Below are 18371 nucleotides of genomic sequence, written 5' to 3' on the forward strand. Positions count from 1 at the left end.
CATCCCCATTTGCACACACAGAGCCATCAGACCGCTCCAGTCCTTCAATCTTATTCATGCGCTTTCGCTGGGCAGCTTGGGCAAGAAAATAGCCCGTGTTTCTGTCCCCCTCCCGAAGCCATGACACACGAGACCTCTGACAGACCCAGATTTCCTCTTGTTTGAGAGCCAACCTCAGTTGTTTGGTAATTGTGTTCTCCTCTTTTGTTGGTCCCCTCCTTACTGCTGACATCCTCAACCGTGCAAGTTTATCGCGCAACCGACGAACTTTGCGTGTGAGAGAACCAAACTCCTTTGCCCCCCACACTACCAGATTGCCTTGCAATGCAGTAAGGGCTTGAGTAACACCTTGAAGACCCTGACGACCTGCACCTCGCTGCCAGTTATCAATAATTAATTTGTCATAGTCGACGTGCGTTTGCCAGACATCTTCATACCGAAATTGCTTAGGTCCCCTCGGACCCCCTGAACTAGCGCGCTTCCGGACCTCTGCACACACAAAACAGTGGTCTGATTCCGTAGCAACAATATGACGGACTTTGATATGTTCAAACATGTTCATAAAAGCCTCATTCCCAAATGCCCTGTCAAGCCTTGCTTTAACATTTGATCCTCCTAGCTGTATATTATCCCAGGTATATGTCGTTCCAGAGTAGCCAAGATCAACTAGAGAACACTCATCCATAACTTTACGGAATGCTCGCATTTGCCATTCCGGACGTGAGGACCGTGAAAAGTGTTCCGATCCTACCAAAGTTTCATTAAAATCACCAATACACATCCAAGCCTCATGTTGGATTGCAAACAAAGTTCTCATGAATCTCCAACTATGATGTCTATCTTCAGCCCTTGGAGCTCCATAGAAACCAGTCACTCGCCATTTTCTTCCATCATCACCTTTCCTCCGCACCATGACATCAATATGGCCGGCACTGTAACGCTTTAACTCTACGTCAAAGTCATGAGACCAGAACATACCAATCCCACCACTGAGACCCACATTGTTAACAACAAAACATCCCTCAAAACCCAACGATGTCCGTAAGTTCTCCACTCTCACCGCTGCGATCTTTGTCTCCATGACAAACAGGAGACCGGGCGCTTCTTGCTTCACAATACCGCGAAGTTGTACATGTAATTTGATTTGTACATGTAAAAGCTGTACAAAACACCGTATAATTTGTACAAGCATATCTATGATCAATACAGTACCATATTTTGATTAAGTGTTTGATGATCTTTTTACGCACTAAACCCAATTATTTATGTAAGCCGTGGTGGACTGGCAAACAAATAAATACGAGTGTATATATGTGAGAAAATATAACTTTGATCTATCAAAGTACTACTGTATGACGTGCAGGTCCCATGTGTTGCTAGAAAATTTATGAGTGAGAGAATATATTCAATATTGGTCTTTATTTGTAGAGTTCATCGTATAGAATAGAGTGCTGTAAAAAGATCAAAGTTTTACACTTTGATCTAAGAGAAATAATTGCCAAAAGACATAAATACGTGCATGCAAAACTAGCCAAGTTTGTAATTGGCCTGCATGCATGCACTCATGTATACTCCGTATTTGCACCCAACGGTGACTCAACAAGCCAAGGTCCAGGTACGTTAGCTATCAGCGATCGATAAAGCATCCTGTCCTGTGCAACCGTGAGGGAAGACACGCACGCAGACCGCCAGGCTCGTAGGAGACGCACGCACACGCGCCGCCACGCTCCCCGCCGGAGCTCTTCAACCCGCACGTCATGGCGCCATGTGCGTAGACGCCCAAGGCCGAGGCCGCCTCAGCGCCGTGGGCTAATCGGCCGGCGAGACTAACCAAAATATTGTATATGGCACTGTACTTTTCTGCGAGTGTATATGGTACTGTACTTACTCATAAAAAATATTGTACTGATATATATGCTAGTAAAAGTTCAACGGATATTTTGTATGCTTTTACACGCAAAGACTTACCTAATGAACAAAATATTAGAGCATACACATATATGCGCAGCATCCATTAAACATCCCTAAAATATGGGTGAACTGATTGCTCTTTTTACTACATTTAGGATAGTTACACAATGGACTAGGGGCGAAATGATCTTTTCACTTCACACTTAAACCCTTTAGTGTCTAAAATGGACGAATGTCAAATAAGGAACAAAATTAACTTTAGGAGTCAAACAAGGAACTTTTTTTATTTTGGGCTAAATAGGGAAGTAAATTTTAAGAAAGGACCAAATAAGGAATTCTCTCTTCTTTTATGTTGGTTATTCTGGGATGACTGACAATGGGAACCAGGTTTCACTACGTGAGCATAAATACAAAGTTTCTGATCGCAGTGCGTAATTGAATCCTTACCCGTAGTAGTAGCAAGACCCGTTGAGCTTTGTATTTTGTTACTAAAGATCTGTTTATCCCATGGAGAATTAGAAATTGCAGTAATTCCGCATTTTAGTCTTGTATTACTTAATTCACTTGACAATGTCAAATATGTGTGTGCTTCTTATAGCATTTAGTTAGTTGTGTGTGTGGATTTTTAGAATGCTATTTACTTCTCTCTTTTGTGCAGTTAGTTTTTGAAATAATATACAGAAGCATGTAATATTAGGTTACAAAACTAATTATAATATTTGCTCAAAGTATTTATTATATATTTTCGCAAGTGTTGCACAACCTATGTGAATCATCAGACTGATTGGGAAAAGGAAAAATATTTAATCAATCGATCAGAATTTTGTTGCAACTATATTGCAAATTCATAGAAGAATCCATGCTATCCTTGAACTTGGAACTCTATGATCGTTGTAACTTCTCTGAAAATGCTGAACTCATGTTCTTTTGTGACAATCTGAAGCTATTTTGCATAGTTATTAGTTGGGTTAACTGACAAAAGATCGAACTTCTTCTGAAATGCCTCCAAGCCATGGTAACAAATGTGAGCTCTCAGTCAGATGTTTTTTTTATGTCTTATACCTTATTTTACGCATATGGAAATGAATAAATGTTCACATTTCAAAACACAAACAATTATTCACTCGGTTATCTCTTATGCTAATGCCCCAATGCTAATACTTCCAGGAACATTTCTTGCCAATGTTTGTGTGTACATAATTATACTGCTTTAATGCACTCATGGTGGACAACTTGTTGCTCGCTCAACTGAAGCCTTCGAATCCGCCTGCTGCTCCTCATTGTGTTTTAGGGCCAATCACAGTGAATATCAATGAAATCCATAGGATCAGGTCCTTTTGTGTTCCGCATAATCGAAATTTTACTGCAAATGGAATCTCCGGTGATTGGACACATGCATGTAATAGCTTACTGTGAAAATCGCTGTAATGCCAAGTGTTACAACTGGAAGGATGGTTTTTAAGTATTTTTCTTTTAAATAAAGACCAGATCTGAAATTTAGTTGCACCCTTTTCATATAGTTCACATATACTACAGTGTCCAAAATTTCCGAATTCCCTGACGGTTGTGTACTCCACTCAATTGGTTGCTGAAATTCAACGCGGCGCAGCAAAGCGCGCTTTCACTTCTAGTATAAATCTATTTCCAAATTACTTGCCCTCATTGAGACACTATTGTGAATAGTCTAACAAAATGATTTGTCGGAAACTATCTGGAAACTTATGCAGCGATTTAGTAAAAAAAAGTAGCACTACCCCGAGGGGTGTACTTGTTTTCTTCATCACAATCTATACTGAACTGAAATTCAGAAAGATAAGAGGAATATCAATCCTACTTTGACCATGAGCAGGAAGATATTTGAATAAAAAACATTTAACAATCCCAAGTGGCAATGTCTAGTTACTACGAAGGTATTGTAGAGCAAGATCCTTCCATTATAGGAAGCAACCTTTGGTGTGGTTATTGGCGGATCCACAGTTGAGCGAGCAGGGTGGCCATCCCGGGTCCCCGACGATTGTACAGGGACGTGTCTCGACGGAAATTTTTAGAAAAATTGTTGTCAGCGAATGAAGGGGCACTCACTCGCATGTACTAGTTGCTTTCTGTTCATGATACTTATGTGTATGTGCGCATCTTATCAGAGCTGATCATAATATTTTCTTATGCGTCCCGTTTGTCCAGAGAAGAAAATTAATAATCATACAATGGGTAATGGGTTGTCACTTAATGTTATCTCCAGTGATTATTTTTTTTATATTGAACTTAGAGAATCTTCAACCGGAATTGCCGAATATGACCCCATATATGTCCACGGATGGGAGCCAACCACACCTCCGTCCTACTAGACATCCATACCCCTCATTTTCGAAACCTCAATTCCATCCAAATAAATTTACCTGGATAACTGAACAATACAAAAAATGTGGAACAATTGATATAAACACACACACACACACACAAAAATAGTTTAGATTGGAATAATATATAGTTAAAACATAAAATTTATTCAGAGTGCATAGTTCAAACTGTAAATTCAATGATTTCCAGTCAATCTTTTAAATAGCCGGGTATAGCTTCGCTATAGCCCGCTATATAGTCTTTTCATCAAGGTGCCTCTAAATGATTCTATGTACAAATAGCCCGCTATAACCTGCTATAGCCCGCTATAGCCTGCTATAGCCCGCTATAGCTGATTTTGAGGTCCGTCGCTATTTGGCAATAGCCTGCTATTTAAAACATTGTTTCCAGTATGGATCCACATATGCTCCACGAGATCACTGAGTAGTTGCATATGCGTCTGGGTATCTCAAAGTTGTCGATGTATCTCTAGGAAGTTCACAACATGTGTTGCATCTTGTTTCGTGAGGCGGACATGTACTCCGGTCTTTTCAAAATCATGTGTGCGGACTGCTCCTTCGCCCACATCCGCCACAATCATGTTGTGTAATTAAGATTACACAACAAGTTATGATTTGCCACAAATGTCTTTTGATAACACATATTTGTAGCTCCACGAACGATAACCAATGAGCTAGGAGCATTCCAAATGCCCTCTCAAACATCGTTCCTAACATATTCTTGCATTGTTGCAAAGAGACGTTGTTTGCTACCTTAGGATCAGGTATAGTCTTCACAAACACCTCCCACCGGTAGATGCCATTAGACAGATCGTACCCCATGGTGTAGTTGTGTCCGTTGACACTTGATGGTGTAGTTGCACGCTGGAGCCCCAGCACAAAGGCTCTTGGATAATAAAGATCGTTGAAGCACATTAATGTCATTGTGAGAATCGAGCATGCCAAAAAAAGCATGTAAAATCCACAAGTCCTTTGATGCTACTGCTTTAAGTATGATGGCTGCCTCTTTAGTGTGACCTTGGAACTGCCCGCACAAATCTGATGGGTGGTTCTTCCATTGCCAAAGCATGCAATCGGCTGAATTGAGCATACCTGGGAAACCTCCTGCTGCTGCAATTGCCAATAACTTTCTATGTCCTCCGTAGTTAGTTCTCTCAAGTACTCAAGTCAAAGCACCTTCACCATGGTGTACGGAAATTTTTCCATTCCCTCAATGCATGTGCTCTCCCCGTCCAGACGACCCCGTCAACGACATCTCTAGATGTACCATATGCAAGCATCATTAGAGCAAGCGTGCATTTCTGCATAGAAGAGAACAACAATTTTCCACAACAATACTTTCTCAGCGTGAAGCAAGTATCATATGCGTTCACACATACATTATGCACAAGATCACATGACTCCTTATCCGAAAGGATTCCCCAAAAAACTCATGGAATAGTCGCCCGGGTTTGAAGTAGTTGTCGTAGTGATCTCGTTGTCTCTTTATCCTATGACGTTATATTGCCCCGGCATCAAACCCTTGAATTTGGGAACATGCTCCTCTTTCTTCTCTACTTCTCCAAGGATGATCATCAGCAGCACTAAATCAGCATCTTTTTTGTCATCATGTCTGAATCCAACGAATTGATGAACTCTTTGAAAATGATTTATCAAGCTCCTCGTAAGGAACATCATCCAATGAGTCCATCCTTTTCCTACAAATGAGAAAAAGAACCTAAAAAACAGCTCCGAAGTTTTATTAAACACATGGCGGGTGAGATGTATATCCGACGGAGTAGGACGTACAGGGGCGAGGGGGCGGCGAATGTGTCCGAGAAGCAATGAAGCCCAGGAGGGACAAGGGGCGGTGGTGGCGTTGTGGGTTGGGGACGGTGGCGAAGCTAGGGTGGGGATGGCGGCAAAGCTAGGCAAAGGATGGTTAAACAAGGATAGAAGTGAGAGGAAGAGGGCAGATTGAGCGAGGGTTGGTCACATTTGAAGGGATTTGGGGTGGGTCCGACCTGCCGGATTTGACGTGTTGTACACGTCCAACCGCGCCCAAGCTACCCCAAGTTCGCTCCACATATGGGTCAGCCGCCCTAAATTCGCTCCACATATGGGTCGGGTCTGAAGGTTTGATTGGATGGCGACATTTTGTCAGATGGTGTCCGGACTGTGACGTAATGGGATGGAGAGGGCGTCCGGTATAAAGCACAATACTTTTCGGCTAATCGTGCCAACTTTAAGCTTATTTTATCAGCCAAAAATGACGGAAAATAGTAACTGGCGAACGTTCGTCTGGCAGAAACTACTAGCAAACTCCTAGACCGCCCCACGATCTTGATCCTACGCTGCGGATTGGTTGACTTTTCCACACTCAAAACTAAAGAAATGCCATGACAGTTTTGCAAAAAGGCCACCAAGTTTTCTCAAATACGCAGAAACTGCCACACGAACGTTCACAAATGCCATCTCTTGTGGCGAACGTTCGCTCGCCAGATAATGCCAACCCAAAAACGATGGTTACCCGTACGTACGCCGACCCCGACAGCTGTCGCCTTCCAGGTGGGCCCCGCGCGACCAGATAGGAGGAGGCGGACACGTCACGCGGGCACGGTCACCCACGCGAAAGGGGAAGCTTCTCTCTCTCTCCAACCTCCTCCGCACCGCCACCGCCCATCTCTCCTGCTCCTCGTCGGCGGCAATGGACGGCGGGGGCGACGGGGCCCAGGGCCTGGAGGAGCAGGCGGCGGCGGCGGCCGAGGCGGCGCGGGAGCTGCGGGACGCGGCGGCGGCCCTCGCCGTGCGCCGCGCCGCCGACGAGGACGCGCTGCGCCGCCGCGCCGTCGCGCTGGACGCCGACGTCCGACGCCTCCAGGGCTCCCTCGCCCCCCTCGACCCCGCCACGCTCGACAAGGTCCGCGTCCCCCCCTTCGCCCGCCCCCCTCCTCTGTCTCTCTCCCTCTCTCTGCCTGATTCGAAATTCGATCCCCGTCGCCGCCCTCGCGCCGCGGCCCTCGCTCCGGCCAGCTCTCGAGGCAGCGCCGTGCGTCCTCAGGGCGTCCCTTCTCCGCGTTGCTGCTGCCTCGCGCCCGCGCGCGTGCCTAGAGATGCTGGCTCCGCGTGTGCTGCATCGGAATCTGCTCCGTGATCCCGGCCGAATTCGTTGCTGTACGAAGGTGTGGCGCCTCTTATTGGCCCAGGAGCGCACGGATTTGTGGCGCGCGCATCGAATTGCTGGATGCTGGCCAATGATTTTTGTCTCGACCCGGTGTGTTTGCCGATTCAATCGCTGCTTCATCTCGCCTGAGCACTAGGATTTCCTCTTCACCAGTTGTCGAGCTGACACAGTATATTATATAGTTGGGCTAACACCAACCTTGCAGCACGAAGCTAGAGATTATTACTCCATATGCTAGAGATTACTCATCTGAAGCCAAGATTGTTAAGCCCAGAATTGTTCATCTGAAGATAGAGATTATTACTCATTATGGCTAGCCACACGCATCTTCCAAAGTGCTCCCATGTGCTTATTGTTTTGCGAGTACTTCCATGTATTGTTTCGGCATGTACAAAATGATTGTATATATACCATTTTTTTATGTTGTCATTTGTATTGTTTCAGTTGCTTAAATAAGAATCACCATCTCCAGTTCTCGTTATGTTACTACTGCTTATCTTAGTAGTATATATACTTTTTATCTCATGTTCTTGTTTGTATTCTGTTGCCATATGTGCAGGTCGAGGAGGAACTGGAGCGTGCCAGGGCAGCAATCTTAGACGGCGACGTGGCTGCGTTTCTCCCAAGCAAGGGAAACGGTCAGTTGCAATTTGTTTCCTCCCCGACCCCCATTTTGTCTGGGCTGAAATTTAGTTGTTTCTTTATGAGTTGTGGTTGAAGCCCACTATGTCTGGACCTTTAGGAAAGTTCCTCAAGAAGTTTGTTGGCCCTGTGAATGTGCGGGTGGCAAGGAAGGAGGAAAAGCTCAAAGTGAAGGACGAGTACAACAATTATAGGGTAATAATCTTCAGATGTTTTTCCTTTCGATATTGTGTGCGTACTTTTTCTGGTATGGCATCATGAAGTGAATAAATTAAATTTATCTGTTTATATTCTTCACGACCTCTAGTAATGCATTCTGAACTTTTAATGATTTTCATGGCGAAACATAAACTTCTAATGGTTGTTCCTATTTGTGCTGCATAAATTTTGGCTTATGTTTGGCATTTATAGAAACGATATGGCCTATGTCACTGTTCCCCTGACACCGCTGACAAGTATGTAAGCTAAATTTGAACTATCAAGATTATACGTCTGTATGTTCAAGCTCACAGTCATGCAAATTGAAAATCTCCTGCCTGTTTTGCATTTGATAAAGTTGGCTTAGTTAATACAGACAAACATAATGTTGTACTGTATGCTGGTAATTATGTTTCAAGGTTCTGTAAGTTTACTATCTATGTTCAGTTCAAATTGTATTTTGTTAGTGAAATATTGTAAGCTTGCTAACATTTTTTATCTTCCAAAAATTTTAAACCATGCCTGACGATCTAGATGGTTTAACCTTTTCTATTGGCAGGATAGGGCTGCCTATATGTTCCTGTTGTTTCCATCCACTCTCCTCTTACTGAGATGGTGGGTGTGGGATGGGTGCCTTCCAGCATTGGCAGTTCAGGTGTACCAGGTATTTGTTGAGTACTTTCACATGCCCTGACTATATTTCCTCTGCTCATAACTTCATTGTCTGACATAATTGATCAAAACATTATTTGCAGGCTTGGTTATTATTCCTCTACACAAGTTTTGCTTTGAGGGAGAATGTGTTGCTTGTAAATGGAAGCGATATCCGTCCTTGGTAAGGACCAAAATTTCTTTGCTGGAGAATGTGTTGCTCATTTTTTTACTAAATGTCTTTATTGGGCACTCAAATATGGCATCGACACATCTGTTTGTTTTGTTGCAGCAAGGCCGTGTTTAGTTTGTTCTCTAAATCTTGCAAAATCAACTTCTTCTCCAAATTATGACCATCTAATCATAATGTGCTACTATATTTTCAGGTGGATATACCACCACTATTTAGCAATGCTAATGGCTCTTGTTAGCCTTACATGGGAGATAAAGGGACAGCCTGATTGCTCGAGTAAGCAGGTATTTGATCTTTTTGTAGAAGTGGGTGTGTTGCTTTGTCATTAGTCCCAAGTTTTAAAGACTATAAACTCATAATCTGGCCTTTTGCAGAGAGGGGTACAGCTTTTCTTGCGTTGGGCAATCATGCAAGGAATTGCAATGCATCTCCAGAATAGGTACCAGCGTCAAAGATTACGCACCCGAATTGCTCTGGGAAAGGTGAGGCCTTTCTTTGATTTAACAAATAGATTGATATGTGCCCTTTGCTCATTTAATATTAGAACTTTGCAACTTGAGTATTAAAAAGGTAATTAATATTATTAAATAAGATTCTGATCAGTATCAACTGTAGATGATCCTGCATATAATCAAAGTATATTCATGGGGATCTATAGTTGGTGCTTGTGAAAAGCAATTCAGATCGCTTGTTGTTTAGCTAGGAGTTGGAGACAGCATTTGCACAAATAAATAAATATAAGAGTTGTGACCTTCCCTAAAATAAATCTTATGTGCAAACACTTTTTTGTAAACTTGATGGACTGTTAAATAGATGTTCTCATAATTATACGTTACCCACTGTGACTTTTTCGTACCAGTAAGAGTAGTATTTTCTTTGTCTCATTTTGATTTACTCTGTTGTCATTGACTACTTGCAGGCTAAAAGAATGGATGTCGTCGCTGGAGAAACAGCTGGTGTGGAAGGGCAGCTATTGCTACTATATCCTGTTCTCTTTGTATTACAGGTAGGTGTCAGGCGAGCCCATAAAACACGTTAGCTCTTAGTTTTCCCATACTATGGCAACTAAGCAGGGCCTTGGGGAAACTAATTAGTGGTCGGTAGATGACCAATTCTTGGTGGTCATGTTGTTTGGTTCTTGATACTTCAGTTACGTGTGTCTTCACCTTACTGTTCAGTCGAAGTGAGAATAGAAGCAACAAGATGGCTAGTAGGCCATTATATTCTTTCTAGGTCTGCACCATTGGATCTCATCTTGGTCACTCATGTTTACAGGGGTTTGAAGCATATGTTGGAGTGTTGCTTCTTCAGACCGCGTGGCACGGGCTCACCTCTGAATGGCAGGCAAGTATTAAGTCAGTGGCATTCACAGTTGCAATACGGAGTTTCCATGACCATGAGGATTAGGCTACGCACTAGTTATCTGCCAAATGTGTTGTTGCCTGGCCTATTATTCGGTCCCCCTGAAGTGACTCTTGTGATCTTGTCGTCGCCCACCTTTCCAGGTCATAGTGTGTGGGATCTTGCTGGTGGTGATGGCGGTTGGTAACTTCGTCAACACGGTGGAGACTCTGGCCCTGAAACTGAGGTTCAAAGCAAAGATGAAGAGGACGAGGCCCAGGCAGGACCCGGGCCAGGGCGGTGCGAATCGCCTGCATCAAAATTGATAGTAATCCAGTATGGTGTCACTCCATGCCTGGAAGCAACAATGCTGACAAAACCATCTCTTCTGTAAATCCTTAAATCGGTACACCATTTTTTGTTCCGTGTGTGCTCGTGGTTTAGCAATATGGTCCCATACGCTGTTCCATGCACGATACGGCAACTCGACGGACAATAATCACACTTTCAAGTTGGTGTAATCATTGTGTATTATTGACTGTTGCTTGTCCAGCACTTTTTGACACTAGGCATGCTTGAACCAAGTGTCTCAGAAGCTCCAGCACTTGATGCTCTTTCTAACTGGCATCAAGTAGTGGTGCAGTACCTGGCCCTTCAATTATTCAGTACTCTCCTAACCCAGGGACTAATTATTCAGTACATGTGCTGCTATTTGCTCTGTTGTTAACATCTTGACCTTCCATTCTGGCCCTGTGTTTCCATCTTGTGGTCCAGCAAATTCTGCTGCTAGTGGTAGTCTAGAAGCCAGAAACATTTTGCAACCTGCCAATCATGAGGACACCACTTGGGACTCGGCGAAAACCATAGAAATCCCTTCTATCGCCATGATTGCAATTTTTATACATTGGGTATCTTTGTCCATTCTTCAGATCCTTCAACAATTATATACCCAATTCCATCTATAGAATCCCATGATATATCTATGTCGTCCAATACCTGCTCCTGCAGCCATGATTGCATGATCATTGAGCACTGGTCTTTTTTGGAACCAAAATTTCTCATTAGACTACATCTTGATTGCAACTTTTATGCATTGGGGATCTTGGTCCATTCTTCAGATCCTTCAACGATTATATATATCCAATTCCTTTTATGGAATCCCATGATATATCTATGCCGTCCAATACGGAAAAGAATTCTATGAGACCAGATCTCACGCGAGACTCATCCTGATGGATGACACGTGGCATTCACAAATCTCAAAGCATCCCCCACCCCCCTACTTAAAATCCGGGGGGGGGGGGAGATTAGATGATTTGTGATTTGTGAATGCCACGTGTCATCCATCAGGACGGGTCTCACCTGCTAACCGTGAGACCTGGTCTCACCTTTGCAGCCATGATTGGATGATCATTGAGCACCTATCATTTTTGGAACAAGAATTTCTCATTAGCTGACATCTTGATAATAGTAGTACCATGTTGGGTAAAAGTTTAAACTATGCATTGTTGCATGGACAGAATTTTTATTGCACCCGTTTATGGAAGTAAGTGAAGTCGAATCATATTTACATCCCACTCAGTTCTAGCACTAGACACTAAACCAATCCATCTTCTACCACTAAATGTCTAACACACACACACACAAGAAGGAGAAGGAGGAGAAGAAGATGATGAAGCTAATGGAGCTTCTGAAAAATGGGGTCCAGCGCTCCAGTCAGCTAGCTGGCCATGCGGAACAAGTCGAGCAACTTGAGGTCGCTCTCGCCGCCGTCCGTCGCCGCGAGGGACCTCGCCGCCTTCTCCGCGACGGCGGCCCGCACCTGCGCCATGGTCGGCCGGAGCCCCGGCTGCGGCGCCACGCACTCCACGGCGACCCGCGCGACGTCGCCGGCCTCCACAGCATCATAGTCGCCGCCCAGCCTGCCGTCCACGAGCCCCGCCGCCCCGGCTGCCCTCAAGCGCGGCATCACCCTCGCCGCGAGGTACTGGCTGCTGCCGTCCGGGCCCGGCGTGCCGGCGGCCGGCGAGCCGGTGAGGGCCTCGAGGAGCAGCACGCCGAAGCCGTACACGTCGGACTTCTTGGACACGATGCCGGTGCGGAGGAAGAAGGGGTCGGCGTAGCCCGGCGAGCCGACGGCCGCCGCGCCCCGGGCCGGCGCCACGGCCGCCGAGAAGGTGCCCTCGCAGGCCGACCCCAGGTCGCAGAGCCGCGCGCGGCCGCCGCCGTCGAGGAGCACGTTGGAGGCCGACACGTCGCCGTGCACGACGGAGATGGCGTCGTGGAGGTGCTCCAGCGCGGCGGCCACGTCGTGGAGCACGCGCATGCGGTGGCGCCAGGTGAGCGGCGGCGTGGCGGCGTGGTGGAGACGGTCCGCCAGCGTGCCGCCCGGCATGTACTCCAGCACCAGCGCGCCTCCCTCCTCTGCGAGAAGGACAACAAATTCAGCCATTTAACCAGTGAATAATATTACTATTTACCATATTTACATAATTTGTTGCGGTGAAAAGAGGAGAACAGAGAGGGGCGTGGTGATTAAGCAAGCGCGCGCAGATGTTGTTTAGGACTGACGAAAACTAACATTGTCGTTAACCTATCACGCTCAAAAAGCAGCAGGATAGAAAAATTCAGTGAGGTGGCGCTGTTTTTCTCATTAGGTAGGCAGTGGTACATCACTCGTGAACACAAGTCAATTTACTCCACATTTTCAATCCAGCCTACGTATTTTCTACACACCTGACAATGATAAAATATACCATTACTGTGTTTAAGTATATATAAAAGGTAGAGAAATTTGAGTTCTTTACAGGAAGAGGAATTTGAGTTACTTATATAATAAAGTAGGAGCACTTTCTACCGGCAGTGTAAGAAGGTAAAAAAATATTCATTTGAAGGAGGAGGAAGTTCCCTGTGTTGTTTCCTCGGCCACATGGAGTCAAAGCTACAGCGGCAGCAGGAGCAGTGATGGGCATTTGATTTCATTTTCATTTTTCGTCGGTGCAGTGCAGGATCGTCGGAGGAGGGAGTATTTACCGTGGTCGTCGGAGTAAGCGAGGAGGGCGACGAGGCGCGGGTGGCGGCCGACGCGGCGGAGCAGGTCGAGCTCGCGCCGGAACGCGCCGAGCCGGCGCTCGCCGCCGCCGCACCAGCGGTGCACCTTCACGGCGGCCGGCGGCCCGCCGGCCGCGACGGGGATCCTCGACAGGTACACGGCGCCACCCGAGCCGCCGCAGCCCACCACGGCCGCCTCGTCGAACCCGCCCGTCAGCGCCTCCACCTCCCGCCACGCCAGCCGCCGGGGCTCCGGCGCCTTGGGCCTCGCCCACGCCGCCGGAACCGGAAGGGGCAGCTCCTGCTGCGGCACCGGCGGTGGCGCCGCCCGCGCGGCCGCCTCCGGGTCGACGGCGGCGTAGGGGGCGCGCGCGGGGGCGCGGCGGAGCGCGGCCACGCAGAGGCGGAGGAGGAGGAGCGAGATGGCGGCTGAGGCGAGCAGCAGGAGGCAGAAGAAGACCGTGGCCAGCGCCATGGCCGCGTCCATGCCGCCGCCGCGCGTGTCTCCCGCGGGCGCTGAGCTCGGCCTGCTTGCTTTCTTGGAGTGTGGGGGAGATGCGAGGGAAGGGGAAGGGAAGGGTACGATGTATATGCATGGGAGAGAACCGGAGGAGGACAAAAATGTGAGCTTTAGTCAGTAGTAGTGTGGTGGATATTAAACAAGATTTGATTATGTGCTGGTAGTATACCAAATACATTTAGGAGGAACGTGCTACTCGTATCATTTTTCAAAAGTGAAAAGCATGCAGGAATGTATTGTCCAGCAGGAGTTTAATGGAATACTACACTTTAGATGGAGTGTTTTTTAATGGGGCATGCGATTGTTTTTGGAGGCTTCGATGCCAATCAGTTGGTTCAAATTCAAACTAGGTATCAAACGTTTTTCTTTCAAAGATTTTCTTTTTCAAAAAATATCCAGATCTACTATAAAAGTTCGTCAGAAGTACAAAACATCTTAAACATAATGAAAATTACATCGAGGTCCCTGAACCACCAAACAATCATTACTCCTGCCAGAATGATCTGATGTTGATAATAGTTGGCAAGTCTTTGTGCATGTGCCCCTAAGGGCCAACATCTTGAGCCACGGTCGTCGTCATTGAACTCTTGAATCGATTTGAAAGCACCGCGCAACAAGATCCCTAACAGAAATTGAAGTCAGAGCTCCCCTGACTTTGTCCAGACGGAAAAACTCATCACAATCGGGTCTTGAAAGACTAAGCTTGAAGAAGAAGCGCCACAGGCCACTCAAGCACAGCTCTTGCGGGGACTAAAAAACCCAAGCCAAAACTCTTGGTTGGAGCCAAGGCACACGAATTTCCCTCCCGGCCACTGGAGAGACACGCGGAATGGTGACAAATCCACAAGCTCGCCGGCAAAGCTTAGAGAGGAAGAGTTTGCATTAGCCGCAACATACGAGGGAAAGAAAAGGAAAGAGTTAGAGATGTTTATTTTTCCTAAGATAACAATCGTCCTCATCCAAACACTCCTTGAATCTTCGTAAATTAAGAGGCAAAATACAACCAAACATGGAGGTAACTCTTTCTAAATAATAAGAGGGACACATGTGAAGACTTACTTACTCTCATCGACAAGGTCAAGCCGGCTCCGGTAGGGGAGCGGCGACAGCGACGCGTCAATGGCTCGTTCTGACGGGCAGTAGTGGTCGTTTGATGGTCTTGGAATTTCAGTGTAATTTTAGTATGCTTGAGATGCTTTATACTTTCGGTGAACTTTTATAATAGATTGGACCATTTTCGCCAAAAAAGAGGTATACATAAAAAGAAAAGAGAGCAAAAGTTTTAGCCTTTCCATTCATCACCACCACATTTATAATCTCCTTCGATTACATTTTCATATTGCTAATCTCTGTAGAGAAAATCTCACTGAGTTTCGATAAATGCTGAGCGATTTTCTTTTTATGCTGAATAGCGCGAGGTTCAAATTCACATCGCTTGTTCAAAATTTGAACAAGTACTCCAATCCAACTCAAAAGAAAAACGGACACCTAATAATCGTACCCGTCGTCCCAAGGTTAGGCACGCACGTACGTACGTACGGCCGGATCGTATTTAAGTTATCGGCAGCATCGATGCATGCGTCGACACGTACACGGTGCGAACCGATATGTTGAAGTTCGAGCGTACACGTGCACGGCGACTCGGTGGCAGTGTGGTTCTACCAGCTGGAAGGATCGATCCGGTGCTTAACTTAATTTAGATCGGTTTGCAGATGAGTTGAGCATAGCTACGTATACCGGTCGATCAGATCAGTTTTACGGACCAGGTAAAGTAAACAAGTTGTAAATGGGTGCTCTTTCAGCAAGCTCACATTCAACGGTGTAATAAAAAATTACAGTTTTGTTAAGGCACATCTGAAATGTGCCCTGAGTGTTGCACATCTGAAATCATTTTTATTAGTCTTTTTTTTTCTTTTAGGTTTGTTTAAGGCACATCAAGATGTGCTTAGTTATTGCACATCTAAGTGACTCAATCAAACTAGAAAGAAAAAGGAAAAAAACAAAAGAAAATGCTTTCACGAACCTTAACGTAAAATCAATGATATAGCACCTTGTGCTTTAGCAAAACTGCTTTCTTTTTCTTTCTTGTTTGGTTGAGTTATGTAGATGTGCAATAACTAAAGCATATTTAGATGTGCCCCAGATAGGTCCTACAAATTACATTGAGATTCTTGGACCACTACACAATTATTACTGCCAGGACAAGCTGCCGACGTGCCATCGATCAGGGGTGCATTATAAGTATTCCAAGTATGTAAAACACTAAAAGGAAGGAAATTTTAATTTTATTTATTATCTTTCTGTTGTATAGCGAAGATCAGCGTAACACTTCCCTACATAGGATGCATCCCCAATTGGCATAAAAATGTGCATTCCTGCAAAGATTGGTTATTCACATTGTACATACACACGGAAGAAACTACCGGATCATGTTATTTCTTTTTACTTGTCCAGGTTATTTTAGGATAGTTTGGAGCTAGGCAAAAAATATTTGACGTGCTTCAAAATAAACTAGATACATATGACACACAAATAATTAACGAAATTTTGAAGTGACTTTTTCTTTAATTATGATAAATTTATGCATCCTAATTTGTACTTAGTCACAACGTATGTCCAACCTAGGGGAATGTACTAACGAAGCATACTTCTATTGTGCTAGTAGATAGTACTAGCAGGGGTGGCGTTTGGACGAATGGCGACACTCTTTCTTCGAGTCAATCTTCCAGAGTCTGATCCTCCTCAAGTTCGTCTGTTGGGACGGATTAGACGGATCTCCTGTGTAGATTTCTGCAAGCTCCTAGGGGCGGCGAGGTTAGGGTTTCTCGCCGCATGAAGACTTCCCGGCTGTCATCGACAGGGTTAGGTCGGCTCCAGTATGGGAGCGGCGACAGCGGCCCGTTCTGGCAGCGACAATGGTCGTTCGGTGGTTCATAGACCTTGATGTAATTTTTATTATGTTTGAGGTGCTTTGTACTTTTGATGAATTTTTATAATAGATCTGATCTTTTTGCAGAAAAAAAATGAGTAATCAGGCATGCAAAAAATCTGGAAATGCAAAGCCAACAATTTCCTAATTAGAACCTTGGGCAGCGGTAACTTGGCAGTGTGGGGGAGGTCGAGGGAGGGAAGGGTGGCGAGGCGCGCGTGGTAGGGCCACCGCTTATGATTGGGTCGACGTTCGATAGACGTCATGGGAGAGGGGTCATGAGGGTGGGAAGAGGAAGAAAGGCTCTTGGTCGCCGAGTTTGAATCAAATAATTTGACTTGAATAAAAAAAGGCACATGTGTAACAGTCATCTCTTTTTTTTTAGAAAAGACCATCATGGCTAGCTTTATTGAACTAAAATAGTTGTTACATCATCCATAAGTCTAGAAAGCAGAAAACCTAGAGGCTCATATGTCCAACTCAGTGAAACTTCATTATAATAACTATAACTAGCTAACACATGCGTCGCTTGATTAGAAATATAAAAACAATGCTTAAAGTTGACCTTTCCGATCACACACTCAGCAAAAAAAGTGGCTGTTGTATTCCACCATCTTGATTGACCGGTGCAAGAATCTATCACATGGGTAGAATCGGATTCCGCCTCAACTTGATGAAACCTCAGAAAATTTGCGAAGTTCAAACCATCACGCGTTGACATTGCTTCCGTGGTAACCACATGGGCAGCATGTGGTATATATTTGCATTGGAGCCAGGAAATTCCCTTTGTCGTCCCTAAGAGCCGCCCCTGTGGCACCATCACCGGCATCAACAAAGAACGATGCCTCAATGTTGAGCTTTATAAGCTTTGGGTCCGGTCTGCTCCAACTTTGGTCTCTAATCTCCCTCTCCATGTTGCGAAGGCATTGTGTAGTGCTAATCAATCTCAGGTCCAAGAAACAAAACGTACACAATGCAGTTTTGAGTAGGCGAGCGGTGAACATCAAAGAATATATGCAGCACTACTACTTAATTACTGTCGATCTCTTATTTCTTTTGTGTCAAGGTCATGCATGCATCAAATTAACTTTTGTAGCTGTACATCTGTTTCCTGTAGATAATTAGCAGCTAGCTAGCTAGGCTGATTAGTTAGGCAGCAGATCATCATGGCCACGTAAGTACGTATACCATTACTATCACATAATTAGTTAAGCATAGTAAGCGCTGTAGACTGTACGGTGCCATGCACCGTGTGTACAAGCGCGTGGACGCGTGAACAGGGAGCGGCTGCTGTTAAAGTAGATTGAACCTCTTTGTCAGGTACACGTACACGCCTCCATTCTCTTTCGACCGCTTACCTAACTAGTGAGCTAATTAGCATGAAATGCTAGCTAGCTTCGCATTTACCTGACTGG

At 45.3% G+C, this 18371-nt stretch overlaps 2 protein-coding genes across 2 annotated transcripts; one reads left to right on the plus strand and one right to left on the minus strand.

Annotated features, from left to right (window-relative positions):
* The first annotated feature begins 6863 nt into the window (after window positions 1–6863).
* LOC123131670 (transmembrane protein 120 homolog) lies at window positions 6864–11021 on the plus strand. Its single transcript, XM_044551340.1, has 10 exons — window positions 6864–7167; window positions 7991–8069; window positions 8174–8268; window positions 8831–8935; window positions 9027–9106; window positions 9309–9399; window positions 9490–9597; window positions 10035–10121; window positions 10391–10459; window positions 10621–11021. Exons 1-10 carry the CDS (start codon window positions 6955–6957, stop codon window positions 10780–10782), a joined length of 1089 nt encoding a protein of 362 aa, XP_044407275.1. The 5' UTR covers window positions 6864–6954; the 3' UTR covers window positions 10783–11021.
* A 927-nt stretch (window positions 11022–11948) lies between these two features.
* LOC123129987 (salt tolerance receptor-like cytoplasmic kinase 1) lies at window positions 11949–14092 on the minus strand. Its single transcript, XM_044549941.1, has 2 exons — window positions 13490–14092; window positions 11949–12880 (listed from the first exon to the last, which is right to left on the minus strand). Exons 1-2 carry the CDS (start codon window positions 13992–13994, stop codon window positions 12177–12179), a joined length of 1209 nt encoding a protein of 402 aa, XP_044405876.1. The 5' UTR covers window positions 13995–14092; the 3' UTR covers window positions 11949–12176.
* Window positions 14093–18371: the final 4279 nt, after the last annotated feature.

This window comes from Triticum aestivum, chromosome 6A, assembly GCF_018294505.1.
Source record: "Triticum aestivum cultivar Chinese Spring chromosome 6A, IWGSC CS RefSeq v2.1, whole genome shotgun sequence".
In the NCBI taxonomy this organism is placed as follows: domain Eukaryota; kingdom Viridiplantae; phylum Streptophyta; class Magnoliopsida; order Poales; family Poaceae; genus Triticum; species Triticum aestivum.